This window comes from Dermochelys coriacea, chromosome 2 (assembly GCF_009764565.3).
Source record: "Dermochelys coriacea isolate rDerCor1 chromosome 2, rDerCor1.pri.v4, whole genome shotgun sequence".
Lineage (NCBI taxonomy): Eukaryota > Metazoa > Chordata > Testudines > Dermochelyidae > Dermochelys > Dermochelys coriacea.
Genome location: NC_050069.1, coordinates 43,673,695 through 43,692,701, shown reverse-complemented (window position 1 = coordinate 43,692,701; position 19,007 = coordinate 43,673,695). Strand labels below are relative to the sequence as shown.

General features: G+C 39.9%; 1 protein-coding gene across 8 annotated transcripts in view; it reads left to right on the top strand.

Annotated features, from left to right (window-relative positions):
• INTS8 (integrator complex subunit 8) overlaps positions 1-19,007 on the top strand; it is a 73,236-nt gene that overhangs the window by 36,750 nt on the left and 17,479 nt on the right. For 5 of the 8 annotated variants that reach the window (XR_006278713.1, XM_043507580.1, XM_043507582.1 and 2 more), the window contains 9 exons: positions 5,303-5,436; positions 6,584-6,694; positions 9,270-9,471; positions 10,893-11,110; positions 12,358-12,542; positions 15,014-15,047; positions 16,121-16,177; positions 16,268-16,329; positions 16,490-16,608. Coding sequence is in view for 6 of the 8 variants with exons in the window: in XM_043507580.1 (XP_043363515.1) it covers positions 5,303-5,436; positions 6,584-6,694; positions 9,270-9,471; positions 10,893-11,110; positions 12,358-12,542; positions 15,014-15,047; positions 16,121-16,177; positions 16,268-16,329; positions 16,490-16,608 (1,122 nt within the window). In the remaining 2 variants the exon portion in view is untranslated. The remainder of the gene's footprint in view (positions 1-5,302; positions 5,437-6,583; positions 6,695-9,269; positions 9,472-10,892; positions 11,111-12,357; positions 12,543-15,013; positions 15,048-16,120; positions 16,178-16,267; positions 16,330-16,489; positions 16,609-19,007) is intronic. The other 3 variants (XR_006278715.1, XM_038389448.2, XM_043507581.1) reach the window with 2 other exon arrangements.

The window sequence follows — 19,007 nt, the reverse complement described above, 5'->3', positions numbered from 1 at the left end:
GGCATTGTTTAATCACAAGATGGGATTTTTTTTCAATTCTGATCCAAATGGTTATAGCTGCCTGTTGTGTCCTGTGTAATATTTGTGAAGCAAAAGGGGAGAATTTGCCACTGGGTTGGACAGTGGAGGTGGAGTAGCTGTTTGCTGAGTTTGAGCAGCCAGAGACAAAGGCTATTGGAAGAGTTTATTGCAAAGCTATATGGCTAAGAGAGGCCTTGAAAGAGTACTCTAACAGTGAGCCACAGTAATGCATTATGGTGGACTTTGTTTTACCTGGTCCTGCTATTTTGGGGTCTGTTAGGAGTTGTGTGATGCATAGTGTACATCTGTGAATATAACCCTATCGATGCACTTATTCATTTTGCTGTGCTTATTTTACATTTATGATGATTACACTGTTTGTTGTGGACACTGAGTTGTCACACTGTACAGTAACAAGTAGGTGCTTTCAGAACTTCTAGGCACTTTGCAGAGTATGTTGTGAATTAATAAATATAAATTATTTTCCAAATCCTAGAGTTTTATTCACTAATAAAACCAGTCCAAGAAGAAATCTGTGCAATTTAAAAGCAAATACATTAAAAACTTAAATTAATGGAACAGAAATTAACAAGGGGAAAGAACACTCATGACTATTTTACATACACCTCAATCTGGCTTTTACAGGTCATAAGAACATAAGAATGGCCATACTGGGTCTGACCAAAGGTCTGTCCAGCCCAGTATTCTGTCTACCGGCAGTGGCCAATGCCAGGTGCCCCAGAGGGAGTGAACCTAACAGGTAATGATCAAGTGATCTCTCTCCTGCCATCCGTCTCCACCCTCTGACAAACAGAGGCTAGAGACACCATTCCTTACCCATCCTGGCTAATAGCCATTAATGGGCTTAACCTCCATGAATTTATCCGATTCTCTTTTAAACCCTATTATAGTCCCAGCCTCCTCAGGCAAGGAGTTCCACAGGTCAGTGTATGTGAAGTTGTGGTTATCCTTAATGGTGCTCAGGGTCAAGTGGTAGGGTTAGAGATGTGGCCCGTGATACCATGGTGAAGGGGAGTGTCAGTAGGTACTGTAATGGAGTTCTCCATGCACTGCAAAAGGAGATGAGCCAGTGATTGCTGAACCTATAGGTCCACAAGAGTCTGCAGCGTCTGTTTGCTATTGGAGAAGCCCTGTTATGTCCTGATGTATCCGACTCTCCTTTTCCTTTTGGGACTCCTGGGCCTTTCTCATGTCTACTCTTTCCTTCTCCAGGCTATCTGCAGTGTTCACCCTCCAGGCCCCTTGTTCACAATCTGATGCAGCACTGGTTTGCAGGATATCATTGAACCTGTCATTCCGAGAACTTTTCTTTCTCAGCCTTATCTCTCTCAAGCATTCCAGGGGTGTGGAGTGGGAACCCCTCAAAGCTGCAGTAGCAGCAGCTGCAGATAAAACACAGAGGTGCCATTGTCCATATAGTCACAATGAAAAGTGAAAATTGAGCAGTCCCTTCCCTTGCTCCCCTGAAGTTTTTTTAAACAAGACATGCTTATTGACATTTGTGCTTCGGAGTGCTTCTGTACAGCACCATTCATGGTGAATATGGTCTCCCAGGGGCTGAAGGAATTGCTTCATTGCATGAAACTGAGTATAGGGCAGTTGCACTGCATGCTCAGGCCATTTTCCACAGACTGTGGTGATTGTAACTAATATCTCACTCCTGAGGGTAACAAAGGCACAGAAAGCACAGCTTCTGCTGGCACCCCGAAGCTGCTGAGGCCTGTGTACTGCTAGCCTGTGTACTGCAGTGGTGCCTGCTGAAGTTGTTGCTGACTGACAGAGGGAAGAAATAAGGCTGTCATACCTAGAATCCTTTGGGAGAGGGTTGCAGAGTACCTCCATGAAAGTTTCATTTGAGAACTCTCAGAAGGATTCAAGGAACATCCCTGTGTACATAAACAAACTGCTCCAGATGTCCCCCCCCCCTTGCCTAACTCTACAGGGGAATGAAAAGCAAATGACAGTTGTACTGCTGCCTCTTCTAATATGAGTAAATTAATGAAAAATCAATAGCTGTACCATGTTAAGTTGGGGCACCATTAGTACATCATTGTAATGGGAAAAAACAATCACATACTTACCTGGGGTTCCTTCCCTTGCATAGGGCTCGCCCATGCTCGACTGCTAGGAGTGGCTGGACTGTGGTGGAGTCTCAGACTGGTCCAGGCCCCCTGTCGCATGTCCCCCATCTTTCTCTTCTTTGTCCTTGCTTTGGCACTGTGACAGGTTGACTTATTTATAGACTTTTCAGATTTCGATTTTGATTTTTTGTAATTTTGACAGAGCAGTGTTTTGTTTTTTAAGTATTTTTTCAGTTGTCTATCTCAGTTTTCTCTTGCAGAAAATTGTAGTGGGGGGCAGACAATATTTAATGACAGTAGACATTGATATTCAGAAAATTAAAGCTTAACCATTAAAATGCAAGTTGTCAGCATCACATGTCGATATACAAAGTAAATTTACTTATAGATAAATTCTCAAGCAGCATTTTTCTTCGTGTACATGTATATTTCTATTATCGATAGAAATATTTTTGTCAGTTTGTGTATGTGGTGAAATCAGTATTTACCAATAAAAATCAAATCCTTCCGAGTTTACCTATATAGCAGAAACTTGCCGTGCTGTGGAAGCCTCTTTTGCATTTCCTCTCTTTTCCCTGCTCCCCCTCACACATACACAAAAGAGGGGGCGTAGAACTAGAGTTGTAGAGCAGACTGGGAGGTAGGATCTTTGCAATTAATTCTTCAAACCCTTCCACCTACTGCTATGAAAAGGGGAGTTGATCCATTTTTTTTTTTTTACTGGAGTGATTGCTTTGTATGGCCACTGCCGGGAAACTGGAGAACTGCCATGGACGAATCTCTCCAGTGAGGTGGAAGTAGGTTATCTTCTCCCAGATAGCTGCATTATCTAGTTTGGTCCTTGCTTTGTTCTTCCTTGGCTGACCTCAGCTATAAGCCAAGAAAGAGCACAATCCCTTCCAACCTGCATATCAGTCTGTAAAGTTAACCTTTTCAGTGTCACTTTTTTATATATGGCAGTCAAGATTGCTGTAGTCACTCCCTTCTCCTGAAAACAGATTAACAATGCTAATGCCCAATGAAGTACTACACAGTAACTGTGCAGGCAATTTCTTCTCTAACATAAGAACGGCCTTACTGGGTCAGACCAGGGTCCATCTAGCCCAGTATCCTGTATTCTGACGGGCCAATTCCAGGTGCCACAGAGGGAATCAACAGAACAGGTAAATGATCAAGTGATCTATCCCCTGTCACCCATTCCCAGCTTCTGGCAAACAGGCTACGGACACCATCACTATCTATCCTGGCTAATAGCTACTGATGGACCTATCCTCCATGAACTTATCTAGTTCTTTTTTTAATTCTCTTATAGTCTTGGCTTTCACAACATCCTCTGGCAAGGAGTTCCACCAGTCAACTGTGTATTGTGTGGAAAAAATACTTCCTTTTGTTTGTTTTAAACCTGCCTATTAATTTCATTTGGTGATCCCTAGTTCTTGTGTTATGAGGAGTAAATAACACTTCCTTGTTTACTTTCTCCACACCAGTCATGATTTTAGAGACCTCTATTATATCCTCCCTTAGTCGTCTCTTTTCCAAGCTGAAAGTCACAGTCTTATTAATCTCTACTCGTATATCAGCCGTTCCATACCCCTAATCATTTTTGTTGCCCTTTTCTGAAACTTTTTCAATTCCAGTATATCTTTTTTGAGATGGGGCAACCACATCTGCATGCAGTATTCAAGATGAGCGTACCATGGATTTATATAGAGGCAATAATGATATTTTCTGGCTTATTATCTATCCCTTTCTTAATGACTCCCAACATTCTACTCTAGAATTGTTAATTGTAGATTTCAGAGCCCAGGAGGACCACAGTTTTTTGAAAACTGTTTTGAGCTGAATCTGACTTCTGTATATGGAACTTACTTGCTGAACTAGTTCCTTTTTCTGTAGCAGGGGTTACTTTACTTCACAGTTAGTTATTTTTTAAAGGGTATGCTTATATTTAAGGCTAAGATTTTTGCCATGGATATTTTTAATAAAAAGTCAGGGACTGGTCATGGGCTTCCACTTTATCACCCGTGACCTGTCCCTAACTTTATTGCTAAAAATATCTATGACAACATGGGAAATCACTGGGCTGTATGGGGCTGGCTGGGAGCTCTGGGATCCGCCTCTACCTGCAGCTCGGAGCTGCAGGATTCCCTGCCAACCACAGCGACCGAAAGCTGGAGGGGGCCCAGCCAGTAACGGTGGGGTCCCCTGACGACCACAGCAGCTGGAGTCTGTGGGCATCCTTCCACCACAGGTACCCCACAGCTCCTGGCTCCCACGGGAGGCGGCGAGACAATGCAGCTCCAAGCTGCGAGCTGAAGTCACTGAGATCTTTGGAAGTTGTGGATTCCGTGACCTCTATGACAAAATCGAAGCCTTACTTATAGTTAGTTCAGTAGACCTGAATTATGTTGCCATTAGTCAATGGATTTTTGGCTGAGCAAAGCAAGATCTTGCACTCAACTTGATGGCATTTCTTAGTCACACACTAACTTTTGAATGCTGCATCCAATCAATTCCAAAGTTTTTGGCAATGTTCTGGGCAGCACCCTCTTCATTTTTTTGGAGAGAGTGGCGTGCAAATTAGAAAGCAGAGAAGGGAAAAGGGAGGACACGGTGCCCTGGCATCCGGTTTTCAGATCCAGCAGTTTCAGCCACCTCTGTAGTTGTCTGTTGATCAAGAACTAGTTGAGGGCATCCATTAACATCTTCCAGCATGAAAATACCCATTCTGGGCTCTTCCCATATTTCCAATACCATTTAAAAATGCTGACACATATAATGACTTATCTCTCAGACAAAAGTGGGGAGGGGGTGGCAGCAGTGGGCTTGGAGGTATGCAGAGAGGCACAAACAGCCCATGGTATGGAGGGAAAGGTGAATGCGAAACAGAGTCCTTGGCATGGTTAGGCTGCCAAGGTTGCAGGAAATGCCAGAAATACAGGGAGGTGGAAGGTTGATATTCAGGAAGCTTGTTGTGGGGAATGGAGGAGTGCAAGAAGCTCCTGGTGTGTGCAGTATACTTGGTCTACAAAAGTAACCAAGTGTGTGACCATCTAGTGTATTATGTTTTTTTTTTTTTTTTTTTTTAAATCTTATTTCTTCACCAAGGTACTATGTGATGGGTGTATCTTATAAATCAAAAAAAAAAAATCTACAAATCTAGCAATCTTCTCTTCTAGCATCAGCAAGTGTCAATATTGGCCAGCTGGAACATCAGCTTATATTATCAGTGGATCCCTGGAGGATTCGCCAGATTTTAATTGAGTTGCATGGCATGACGTCAGAACGCCAATTCTGGACAATTTCTAGCAAGGTAAAATATTTCTCATAGTATAGCCAATTATGTGCAGTAGAAACTCAGTTACGAACACCTGAGTTAAGAACTGACCAGTCAACCACACACCTTCATTTGGGACCGGAAGTATACAATTAGGCAGCAGCAGAGGTGGGGGTGGGGAAATCTAGTACAGTACAGTGAAGTGTTAAACATAAACTACTAAAAAGGGGGGGGGGGGAAATGCAGCATTTTTCTTTTCCATAGTAAAGTTTCAAAGTTGTATAAAGTCAATATTCAGTTGTAGACTTTTTTGAAAGAATAAACATAACATTTTGTTCAGAGTTATGAACAACCTCCATTCCTGAGGTGTTTGTAACTCTGAGGTTTTACTGTAGTTGCATACTGTAAACTCCTTTCACTTTGGGAATGTGATGCAGTAATTGGAGAAGAGATTGACTGTCGTGACTCCTGGATTCTGATTTTTTTTTCTCCTTTTCTGACTGTGACACCTTAGGTAACTTGCTAACTTCTGTTTCGTTCCCTGTCTGTATAATGGAGGAGATGATGATATAGCTAAGAATTCTATATTTTCTGTAAAAAGTTATAGATGTGTAAAGTATTGCACATCTTACTCTGATATGCTTATCATGTTGCTTCCTTGAGTTAGTTAGAAATTGCTTTTAAATATGAAACTGTCTATAATACAGTCTCTGGTTCTCTTAAGTCTCTATTTTTATTTTAAAATCCATACCTAAAAAAATGCTACCATTCTGCTCTTTTGACTTAAATTTCTGTAATTTACTAGTAATTGGCAAAAAAGCTGTCTTCCATTTGCAGTTGAGTAAAATCTTTTTTTTTTTTCTTTTTGACTATTAAATATTCAAAAAATCAACAAAATAGGATACCAAGGGATTTGTGTACTTTGTCATGTGGAGCAACTAGTGTGTTTTTATTTGCATATGAACCCTGTGTAAACTTACGTTTGAAGAGTTTTTAACTGTAGTATTCACATCCAGTTAATAAGAAATTTAATCTTGTATGTTGAAGAGTTAGAAATGACATGTGAGGAACTGCTCTTTTCTTTGTGTGTTTTTTTTCACAAATTTGGTCACTAATGTTTACAGTGGTTTAACAGTTCAAAAAATCTGTTCTCATTCAAATATTGTATATATTTATCTCTTAGTGGGAAGTACCAAATGTTTATGGCAGTGTTATCCTAGGAATTAAAGACAACTTGACTAGAGATTTGGTCTACATCCTGATGGCAAAGGGGTTACACTGCAGTGCAATTAAGGTGAGCAAACTATATATAAATAAAGAGTTCATGGTCTTGATGTTTAATAATACAGATCATTCTCCCTTAAAAATATCCTGTTTTTCAATAAGACTTGACAACTATACATAAGTTCTGCCATATTTTAGTTGCTTATGAAAAAACTGCTGTGCAGTAGGAATAGCCTAGTACATACTGATAAAAGTAGATGTATTCTTGGTGTAATAAGAACATAAACTAAATGAGGTGTATTCTTTTGTAACATACAAATAAAAGCATAGAGTAGGGTTTGAAGTACAGGACCTGGGAGTCAAGAGATCTAGGATTATATCACGGCTGTTAAGATTAAGACCAGCTTTGTGTTTAAAGCTTGACTGTTCTAAGTGCTCTAAAATCCATATGAGTAAACAAATTGCCTAAAAATGTGGTGTGCCTCATGGGGGCACTGGCTGTTGTTACTGATTCAAATTTGGGCCTCTTGACCAAGGAGTTTGTTCCCAAGATACAGCCACTAAGGGAAAAGCAGCTTTTCTTAAAGTTGACACATCTTGGCAATGTTTTTTGCTCACAGATAGAGATTAGAGCAGGACTCTGATCATTGAATGCCCTAGGGTTGCCCCAACAGAGTTCCTGTTACATATCAACCCTTCGGGGGGGAAATCTGATTAAAATGTTTGAAGCAGTTTGCTTCTCCAGTTATGTACGCTAATGTTCACATGCCTAAGGCATTACACTGAGCAAGTGTGCAGAGAATCTATTTCGAAAACTACTTGTACATCACAGTGTCTGGGTTGCTCCGAGGGTATACTACAGTCATCAAGTCTGAGCATCATGTGAGGCTCTGAGTTCAGATCCAAACCAGGGCAGAAATCTGAACTAAAAATAGCTCAAAATTACTCCAATCTGCTCTGTCAAAGTGGGGGGAGGTGTTATTTTGAGGAAATGTAATCTGAGAACAACAGAATATACAGAAGGTGCAGAAACTAGTTTCTTAAACCTACAGAAGTAAACGTGGAGTGGGAGGGTGAGGGTGATTGGAATGGGAGAGTAGATGGGAATGGGAATGTTTAACTCAGAGATCTGACCCTTCTCTCTATTCCCCTCCCCCCCCCCGCCATGTGAGCTGGGATCTGGGGGTCCCTGCCACATGTGTGCGCCAGGATCTGATATTTCCTGGTTTTCAGAATCCTGAGTTTTTCTAAATTCAGTATTCTGGAAGGACGTAGCTATCACTGGACAACCCTGATTCTTTGTTAATAAAGGTTTGGGTTTTTTTCCCTGCCATTTAATCTATTTGCAACTCTGCAACAAACTTCCTATAGCAGGGTTGGCAGACTACAGCCTGTGGGTTGTGTCCGGCCCCTCAGACCTCTTAATCCAGCCCCTGGGGAGTGGGATCGGCAGCTTGCCCCACTCTGCTCACCCGGCAGTGTTAGTGGCTTACCCCGCTCCAGTGCTCCAGCTGGGGAGTGGGGTCAGCAGCTTGCCGCACTCTGCCCACCCGGTGCTCCCATGTGTTCAGGTGGGACCTGCATGAGGGCACACGTTACTGCGGCTGCATAACCCAAATGCGCCTCACATGCCATCAGCCTGGAACATGCAAGCTCGTATGCCTGCTACTTGTTGGCTTAGGGTGATTCTGCTGTTTTAGTAGTGTCAGTTTTCCATTGCTGAGGATAAAACAGAGTAGTTGGCCAGGGAGTGCCAGCTGCATTATTCACAATAATCAAAGAGGGCGTGGAAAGGGGTTAAGTTTGTTTTAATTATTGTAATACGTTGTTATGATATATTTATAATAGTAAGATTTTGTTTATTTCCACTAAAATGTATCTTTATTAAATAATGTTTATTTGAATATCTCTGAATTGTTAATTTTGTGAGCATTCAAGGCCCGCCATGCAATTTCCATACCCAGATGTGGCCAAAAAGTTTGCCCACCCCTGTTCTATAGTCTGGGCTTGTCACTTAACATCTCTGTGCCTTAGTTCCCCACCAATAAAATGGGCATAATACTGAACTCGCTGAAGTATTGTGGGGCTAAATTCATTAAGGTGGAGTTTTTGCTTAGGACACATTAATGATTAACACAGTAATTTATCTAAATTTGGAAAAGACTTCTTGCAACTAGCTAACACTTTTGCGGATTCTTTTGAATGAATATTCGACATTGAAACCCTGTTTCTTTGCCTCATAGTTCCTGGTTAATGAATGATAGGATGAAACTATAACCATTTTGTAACTAGAAAACTCCAGAATGTGTCTTGAGTCTTGTGACTTTTTTCCTTTTATAGTATGTTTTTTCTTCTGAACCTTTTTATTTTGCTTGAAGAATTAGGGATTATAGTACCCCTGTGTCTTTCAGGATTTGATAACATTTACTGTAGCATATTTGGCTCAATCTGAAATTTACTTACTTCTTATTCAAAGATTAGGGCTTGATCCTGAAAGGTAGCAAGAATCCACAACTCCCATTACATAGGTGCCAAGACTTGAAGTAATCCAGAATAGATTAAAACAATGTTCCAACACTTTTCTTCTTCTTGTAATTCAACCAAAGTAGTGGTGTCACTTTCACACATGCTGTGCTTTATTACAGGATTTTGTCCATGCAAAGCAGCTTTTTGCTGCTTGCCTGGAGCTTGTGACAGAGTTTTCTCCAAAGCTGCGCCAGGTCATGCTGAATGAGATGCTGCTCTTAGATATTTACACTCACGAAGCAGGAGCAGGGGTTTCTGGAGAACGTCCTCCTTCTGATTTGATCAGCAGAGTCCGAGGATATTTGGAAATGAGGGTACCTGGTAAGAATGTAGCTGACCAATCTCTTAGGAACGATACAGTAAAATGCAAAGATGGTAACAGATTTGTAAAAGCGAGAACATTCAGGGTTCTGTGACCTTCAGTGCTTAGGTTATAACCAGGAACAATAATGAAAAATAGTAAGGTATTAAATAAATATATTTTTAGTTGTCTTAGTGAGTGTTAGCATCTTGAGGTGAGCTAGCTTTCCATGGACTGCACTTTGCCAATTTCCTTTAAATAGAGCTAGACAAATAACTGGTTTTTGTTCTCTGGCAACTTAGGGGGGAAAAAATTGGTTTGACCCAAACTGAAACACATTTTTTGCATGCTTTTTGTTGTAGCCATTTTGGTCCCAGGATATTAGAGACACAAGGTGGGTGAGGTAGTAGTTGGTGAGAGAGACGAGCTTTTGAGCTTACACAGCTCTTTATCAGATGACCTGTGTAAGCTCAAAAGCTTGTCTCTCACCAACAGAAGTTGGTCCAATAAAAGATATTACCTCACCCACTTTATCTCGCTGAAATCATTTGGAATTTTTGGCAAGTCAAAAAAAACAACCACCACCTTTGTTTTGGATTGAGTAACTTTGTTTCCAGACTTTTTAATCTTTTTTAAATAAAAGCAAAGGAAGTGATGGGCTCTATGTATGGAGGAGATGGTGGTCCTCTTTATACCTTTATACTTTATCACAGTAGCCCAGTGGTTAGGACACAGTTACAATGTGGGAAACCCACATTTGAATCTCTACTCTAAAGCAGGAGTTTAAATCCAGGTCTGTCCCCTCCCAGCTGAGTTCTCTAACCACTGCTGTAAGGGTATTCTGGGGTTTATCTCTCAGTCCCTCCTGTTTTGAAGATGTTCTGCTTCATGTAAATAATTAAACACTGGATCAGGGATTTGGATGAGGGAGAACCAAGTTCCAAGAGAGTGCCCTAATGACCTGGCAGGAGAGAGTTTTTCTTTCTCTCTCTCTCTCTCTCTCTCTCTCTCTCTCTCTCTCTCTGATGATTGTTCATTGGTATTTTAACAAATACCGTTTTGGAAGCTGGATACTGCAACTTCTGTTTACAATCTTCTAAATGCTATGGCCTGCTTTTCATAAGCATGGAACACCTAAAGCTACGAGATAAGTTAATGGAAGCTGCTGATGCTCATCTCCTCTAAAAATTAGGCCTCCTCTATATCCATCTACCATGTTTGCTACTATAAAATATAAGAAGCTTAAATGCTTTTATCGTGGGGATATATATGTTTTGGTACAGTGTAGGTCTAACCACACAACTCCTGGTCTTAACTGAAATTATTTCCAGATCTTCCCAGCTGTTTGATATGTTTATAAATGCTAGTGTTTCATGGGGGGAAAAAACTCATGACCTAATATTAGCTGATGAGCTAAACATTTTTTTAAAATCTCTTCTAGATATTCCTCTTCGACAAGTTGTAGCAGAGGAATGCGTTGCCTTCATGTTAAACTGGCGGGAGAATGAATACTTAACTATGCAAGTTCCTTTACTTCTGGTTCAGACTAATCCTTATGTGAAGGTAATGGATGTTCAGACTGAAAGGGGCAAGATGCCATACTATGCCTCTTTTCTTTTTCTTTTTCTTTTTCTTTTCAAGACTCCAGTACTTTTGAAGGCATGTGTCATTCTTCATTGTTTCTGTCAAGTTTAATTCTAACTGCAGTAATGAGTGGGAAGAGGTCTTCCAAAGAACCAAATACTGTGTAGCAAAACTAAGCACTGTTGGTTGAAATTCAGGATTATCTAGAAATAAGGTTGATTTTGTGTCTGGATTCCATCTGTACTACAAGAGTAACTGAGACAGGAGATGTGGCTTACACTACCTTTGTCCACTGACCTGGCAGCAATCTTGTTTCATCAGTATCTAGCACAAGAGGGACATAAACAGTAATGAGTAATCTGCCTATACCAAATATTGAAACAGTGCTGTGAATAGGTTTCAGAGTAGCAGCCGTGTTAGTCTGTATTCGCAAAAAAGAAAAGGAGTACTTGTGGCACCTTAGAGACTAACAAATGTATTTGAGCATAAGCTTTCATGAGCTTTCCACCGAATACATCCGATGAAGTGAGCTGTAGCTCACGAAAGTTTATGCTCAAATAAATGTAAGTCTCTAAGGTGCCACAAGTACTCCTTTTCTTTAGTGCTGTGAATGGGTTCCCTGCCTCAATTATATTTGGGACATGAATTATTTCAGTAGGAAATTTAGGTGTGAAAGGGATTAAAGATTGGGCCTTAAGTGTGTTGTATTCATAGAGCTATTCATTTTCCTAATAAACTTCAGTGGTTTTAAGTTTCCAACTCCATATGTTAAATATAACTGTGGCATTCAGACACCTATCGTTTTGGAGTTCTACTTTTCAAAAATATTTTTTTTGTGACAATATTATGATTATCAGATTATTATGTTAAAGCAAAATACACACACACATTGGTTTTAGTGGTGAAAAATCTTCTGATCTACTCAGCCTGCTTTGCAGTCACTGTTGATATTTTTAACCTTTTTTATATTCATATTTTGCTTGCTAGAATGGATAGATAAATGCAGCTATTAGTTTTGCAGTGTTACTTGAATTCTGATTGGATCAAGAATGGAGCATTGTTTTCTTGGACCTGTTGTGGTTTCCCTCGGCTGCATCTTTGTATTAAAAATAAATATATCTGCAGTTTGCTCCCTTTTAGGAAAATTAGTTGCATTAGTTTGCAAGCTCCTCAAGCTCCCGGTTAGATGGCCTGTGTCAAAGAGTAGTCATCCCTGCCACTGTGTTATGAAATAGCCTATTTAGACCAATAATCCCTTTTATCCCTTGTAAATATGCAAAGAAGCTCTAGCCATTGTATTTTTGCTGTTTTGTTTTGCTTAGTTGGGGCAACTTTTGGCTGCTACATGCAAAGAACTTCCAGGCCCCAAAGAAAGTAGACGGACAGCTAAAGACCTTTGGGAAGTTGTTGTGCAGATCTGCAGTGTATCCAACCAGCACAAGCGAGGGAATGATGGCAGAGTGAGTTTAATAAAACATAGAGAGTCTACATTAGGCATTATGTACAGGTATGTGTCCATGAATTATTTAATAAAATCAATCTTTGAATTCTAAATTTGTCCTTGTCTTCATTCAGGAATTGCCCTGTTTTTCAGCAATCAGTGGCCAGCAAGTAGCATAGCTACAACAGGCTGGGTGTTTTTACTAAAGAGCATTCAGTGCAAATCCCACCTGCCCTTGCCTACTCTTAGGGGTTGGCATTGATATAGTCATACTGATTGTTGAACAAGGCTATTCCCAAAAGTGGACAAGGCCTTTGAATATTTAAGGTGAAATCCTGACTCCACTGAAGTCAATGAAAAAAAATCCTATTGACTTCAGTGGGCCCATGATTTCACCTTGAATATCTGAGACTCTAATTTTATTTGATTTAACCCAGAGGCACCCACACTACGTCCAACTGAGAGCCATTTGCAGCTTGTCTGTAGCCAGTGTCTCCAGGCCTCTGCCCAGATTACAGTGATGTAGTATATGCTAGATCTCTGGTCTTCACAGGCCAGCGCTCAGTACTAAATCGTTTGCAGGGCTTTGTTTAAGAATAAAACTTTGTGGGCCATGCTTTAGCCATCCTTGTGCTGATCTGGTTAATATGTATCTAAAACCAGGCTGCTTTGTCTTTCAGTACTATGTGATTGGCTGGAGGACAGGGTACACAGGCTTGCTTTTTATGTTCTTGTGATTTACATATTTTCTGAAGCAAAAGGGAGCCAAGGCCTAGATGTACACTGAGATATTGAACCTGTTATGACTCCTCCAGTTCAAACAATAAAAGGTGATAACCTTGTCTTGATATGAAAATTATTTAGAACTTGTTGGTAAAGGATCCATCCCTTGCTTGAAATGTGTGATGGTGAGAATTTCAATGTCCAGCAGTATTAGCAACTGTATATACAGTAAAAACAGCTAGAGTATACCTTTGCATATTAGTCTTTGGCTCACTGCTTTGATCCCAGCCTGTAGAATTATGAAAAAGTTGAGTAGTTCACACAGTAACTGACCATGGCCTCTACTGCCGTGCACTAAAAGTTCTCTTCATGTGATTGTATATGTCCATTCCACTTCAGGTGTCTGCACACCAGTGCACTGGAGCTGGAGAACCTTTTTGCATAGCAGTATTCATCATGGCATTGCATGTGCTTTCTGCACACTCGTGCTGCTAGTCGATGGTATAACAGTCAAAGCTACCCTGACCCTCCCTCAGTTCCTTCTTATTCCCCTTGGTCAGCAGTTGTTGCACATGTGAGCTCTTCTTATTCCTTGCCTTTCTCTTTAGATCCCCTCTAAAGAAATAATTTATTGAGAAAAATTCTTTAGCTTAATTAATTAGTTTGTAGTGATACTCATTTTAAGCTTCGTTTATACATTTTTTTTTTTTTCCCCCTTTGAGCTTCAGCTTGGTACCGGGACATGCCAAAGTCCCCAGCTTTCAAACATCATTCAGTCCATGCCAGTTAGCAATCCCCACTGCAGCTTCTTAAAGTATTTAGGAGACAGTCACATTAGGCACAAGTGCCTTATATGGAAAACTGAAAAGTTGAAAAATTGGAGAGAGTTCAGAGGAGCCATTAGAATGATTGATTATAATGATAGACTTAAGGCACTCAATTTATTTAGCTTAACAGAGGGATGGTAAATGGGTGACTTGATTATAGTCTGAAGTACCTCCAGGGGCAACAGACAGTTAATAGTGGATTCTTCAATCTAGTTGACAAAGATATAACATGATTTAATGGCTGGAAGTTGAAACTGGCAAATTCAGACTGGAAATAAGATGTAAATTTATACCAATGAGAGTAATTAATCTTTAAAACAATTTATCAAGAGTTGTGGATTCTTCATCATTCACAATTTTTAAATCAAGATTGGATGTTTTCCTAAAAGATGTGCTCTAGGAATTATTTATGGGAAATTCTATGGCTAGGGTGACCATATGTCCAGTTTTGGCCGGGACAGTCCCCCTCCCCCCAACCCCCCCCCCTTTTTTTTTTTTTAAGTCCTGTCCCGCCGTCCTGCATTTGTCCTGTTTGCTCTTGCCAACCTGATCAGTGTGCACTAGGGAGCTTTAATGCATAGCAGTGGGGTCCACATAGGAAGTTAGTGTGTGGTACAGTATGTGTGCTGTAGATTTACACCCCAGCTTGCTGTGCACTATTTCATCTCTAGAGTAAACAGTCCCTAAGGCTCCCTCATGCTCCCTATGTATTAAGCAATGGACTATGCTAAAATAAAAACAAAGGACAAATTAATTTTAAAAATATTGTTCTTGGTGTAACATTTAAAATGGAACAGTCCAACGTCGGTAATGGAATAAAGGAAAAACAATGACTAGCATTCCTCCTTAATGCTCCCTGTATATATACAAAACTGGAATTAAGAATATTTCAATAGTACTACTGTATTATTTCTGATGGACAAATGTTTCTATGCACTTTCAGTTCTGTTTGATACCTTACACATGTAACATGTATCTCTTATTTAGGAATGAATTACTCTCTTTTATCAAAAAGTTACGGGTAAGTTTTATGTTGCAGAATTTAACATCTATTTTGTTATTGACACTTTCCTTTGACATATTTCATGGACCATGTTACCTATTACTTTGGAAAAGGTTGAGTGTTATGTAAATATTATTTTTGTATGGCAGATTATATAATTGGGAATTTATCTAACTAACCATACGAACAATGCTTTGCTGAATAGGTTGCTTAAAATTCCACTAGCTTCTGACAGCAGAGATCTTATTAAGCTAACGATCACAGAATGAGGTAGATAAACTTTAATAAATAGACGATAACCATAAAACCAGCATTCACTTAAAGATGACATAGCTGACTTTGTTTACAATTAGGAATTCAGATTAAATTGTCTGTCTTTTCTGTTCAAACTGACCCCTTCCCTATTACCTTAAAGTCCAATGTGGACTGTATTTTATACGCCCCTCCCCCAATCTAAATACTTCCAAAGGGGAAGACTGACAGCTGCTATTTGGATCACAAGAAACACATGCACAAGTCAGAAAGTAATGGTTTTTTTTATTTTTATTTGTAGAGCATTATAGTACATATTGCCCTTAAGAGCCAGAAGACAGCCAGGAGGGGAATAAATATGCACAGTGGCCTAAAATAAGTACCATTTATTTAACATCTTCCTGAGTAGTTTATTAAGAGACTGTCTTTTAGGGCTTGTCTACACAGGGAGCTATTCCTGATTTCCTCCATGTGCTGGATGCTCTTCTTCTGAATTAGTTTAATTCATTTTGGAAATGGATTAAGCTAATTGAGAATAAGGCACTCTTCTTGTGGAATAAGAGCATCCACACATGGAGCTAATCAGGAGTAGTTAATCTGATTTAAATTCACACTATTCCTTATCCTAGATTAATCTCCATGGGTAAATAAGTCTTCAAACAACTATTATGAGTCAGTTTTCTTTGTTGCAAAAGTCCTTGTAAAATTGTCTTAAACCGATTGAGAGATACACCTGTCCTGGAAGAAATAACACTGATATGCTTTGGCTATTCCTGATGTTGAGAAGAGAGAAAATGGGCTATTGTGTAATCTATTTTTTTTTTTTCCTTCCATCATAGGAACCACTGGTTTTGACTACAATATTATCCCTGTTTGTTAAGCTTCATAACGTTCGGGTCAGTACAGTGTCATCATTATCATCCTTCCTTTTTTTGAATTGCATATTTGCTTCTGTAACTCCTATTTTAATGTCTTTCTCCTCTTAGGAAGACATTGTGAATGATATTGCAGCAGAGCATATTTCTATTTGGCCATCAACTATTCCCAAGTAAGATAACTATTAATATAAAATACTGTTTGGTAAATCTTATAGGGGGTGTTTAGTTTTTTTTTTTTTAGCAAAATGACTTCATTTTTAAATTAGATCTGAAATCAGCTTGTTTGTTTCAATATAGTGATTGACATTACAAAACTGTCTCTTCCTTTAGCCTTCAGTCAGTGGATTTTGAAGCTGTAGCTGTTACCGTAAAAGAGCTGGTCAGTTATGCCCTGACTATAAACTCAAACAACCACTTCTGGTTAATTATCCAGGCAGATATTTATTTTGGTAAGTGAAACCAACATCTGTTAGGTGGGGGGTGGGTGGGTGGGTGTGTGTGCGTGCGTGCACGCGCACCGCGTGTCCTTGCATGCACTGTGCTCTGTCTTCAGAGTTACTTACCCTGATAGCTTTTGATCTTATGCAAAAGATGTATGCTATATCTTACATACTAATCATTTATCAATAAAAGCTTAAACAGCACAGAGCTTTTAAAAATGGCACTAACTTTGGACTCAAATATGTAAATGGATCGGCAAGGGCAGATCTTGAAGTGCATGCAGTGTTAAAGTCAGTGAGATTCCATGTGGTCATGTGAATCACCCTGCAGGATGGGGCTTTGGGTTCTTTTTAATTTATTTTAAAAACTTTAAGTAATTGGACTTCAAATCTTCAATGCTAAAGGAAAAAGTTAAGAAACTAATACTCTAATTTATATACCAATCTGTAGAATCAGGTGAATATTTGTATTCAGTGGTCCAAAAAAAATTAGTGAAATGTAGTTGTTATGAGGCCCTTGCTGGAGTAGGGCTCAGAGTTGGTAACTCCCTGCCTAAATTGGAATGTTTTTAAAAATACGATTCTAATAACCCAGCTCAGCCCTGTCCATGTTGGCAAATCAAATAGTAAGGGAAAACCAGTTAAGCAGCTTAGACATTGTTCTTCAAATTCATTGTAAGGGTCAAGATAAGCAAGACATGATAAATCCTGCTCCCTCCCCACTCCATTCATGGGTACAGAGGTTCCCCAGACAGTGAAATTGTGCCATTCTGCTGCATGAGAGTGGAATGCAAGATTCAGAGAAGTGGGGACTGTGCAGGGAGTGCCCACTCCTAGGCAGTATGGTGGTCATTTTCATGAGGTGTTATTGGGATTGGGTAGGCCAAAATATGGGAGGATCTGCTACTTTACAGTTCCTTGGTGTTTCCTTAGTGTAAGTGAAGACTGCTTTAGAGGCATGAGCTTCTATTTCAGCCATTGGTCTGAAGTAGCTTCTATGTAGTGGGTCCACAGGCTTGGAGAGAAGGTACCTTACCTTACCTTACCACCTTTCTCCCCTTGTCTGCTCAGTTCTTATCCTAGCTCCTCACTGGACAGAAGATTTGGGCTATAAAGCAATTCATATGTCTATAGTGCAAGTTAAAGGGGAAGGTATTCATTTCTTGTTTGATTCATTTGGATACAAGTGTTTCTTCCCCTAAACTGTTGGGTTATAAATGGCTGTTGCATTTTGAAGGTGTATGTAATGTTCCCTGTATAGTTCGTGGGTCAGATACCATTCTTTTGTGGGGAAAAGCCCACATGGGTCCTAGAAAATTTGAGTTTCCACTTGCAGTGTTTCATTCAAATTCTTTTGAAAGAACAGTCTCTCAGAATGATAAGGCACCTGTCAGTTGCATGAATCTGTGAATGTTAAGAGATTCAAGCAAATCTGAGTGTACCAGGAGGGGCTTGTGTGCAGAGGAAACTGCCTCTGCACTGCTTCCTTGGCTCCCCACTTCGAAATAGCAGCATGTAACCTGCATTCTTCCTCCGAAGGTGAGGAAATTGCTCTTGGTTCTACTAAGAACAGTGGGTGGTACTGATACTAGTAGTACCAGTTGGAGCCATAAAATAGTTGCATGCCAGCACAGAACCATTCAGATAAGCGTCGAGTTGTGGTGGAGCCAGTGTTCTAAGCTGAGAGAGCAGTGGATGAGAGCATTTGGGACTGCAGTGGGAAAATCAAATATAGTAGTTCAGTGACCATATTTGCCATTTCTGTCCACATCTGTCCAATAGTTTGAACTGAATTAGTGCAGGGAGACATTTACAAGATTTTTTTTTTTTAGCTGATGTACTAGGAACATCTGTGCAATATTAGGAGTACAACAGTGTATGAACAAGCATTTCAGGTGCTTGCAGTTACTGGGAATGTCAGCATTCTCTAATACGGATAAAATGCCAGAGTTCAAAATCTACAATCTGATTTCTAGCTCTGTTTGCTTATTCCTGTCACCCCATACCTGAGCTGCCATTTGACTCTGTTCTTTCCGTCCTGGACCCTGTAAATCCACTTTGAGGCCACTAATCTTCTGTGAAGCCTTGACTGTGGCCTTGAATGTTTTGAAATAAAAATCTATAGCAGCACCTGCTGACAGTCTTCAGTCCAGCTATGGCAGTGTGTTGGTGCTCTGATATTACAAATGGTGCATGTTGGAAGCCCCTGTGTGTAGCAGAGAACTTATTCAGAGTGAAGTAGAAGTGTGGCAAATTAACCCCAGGGGCAAGCATAGTGGTACAAATTAAACTATTTTTAAAAAGTCCCCCTGCCCTCCCCAACTCATCAGAGTGAAAACTTTTTAAAATATGAAAAATAATTAAGAGAAACTTGCTTAAAACTCTTGGCTTCATGGTTGTTAATGAGC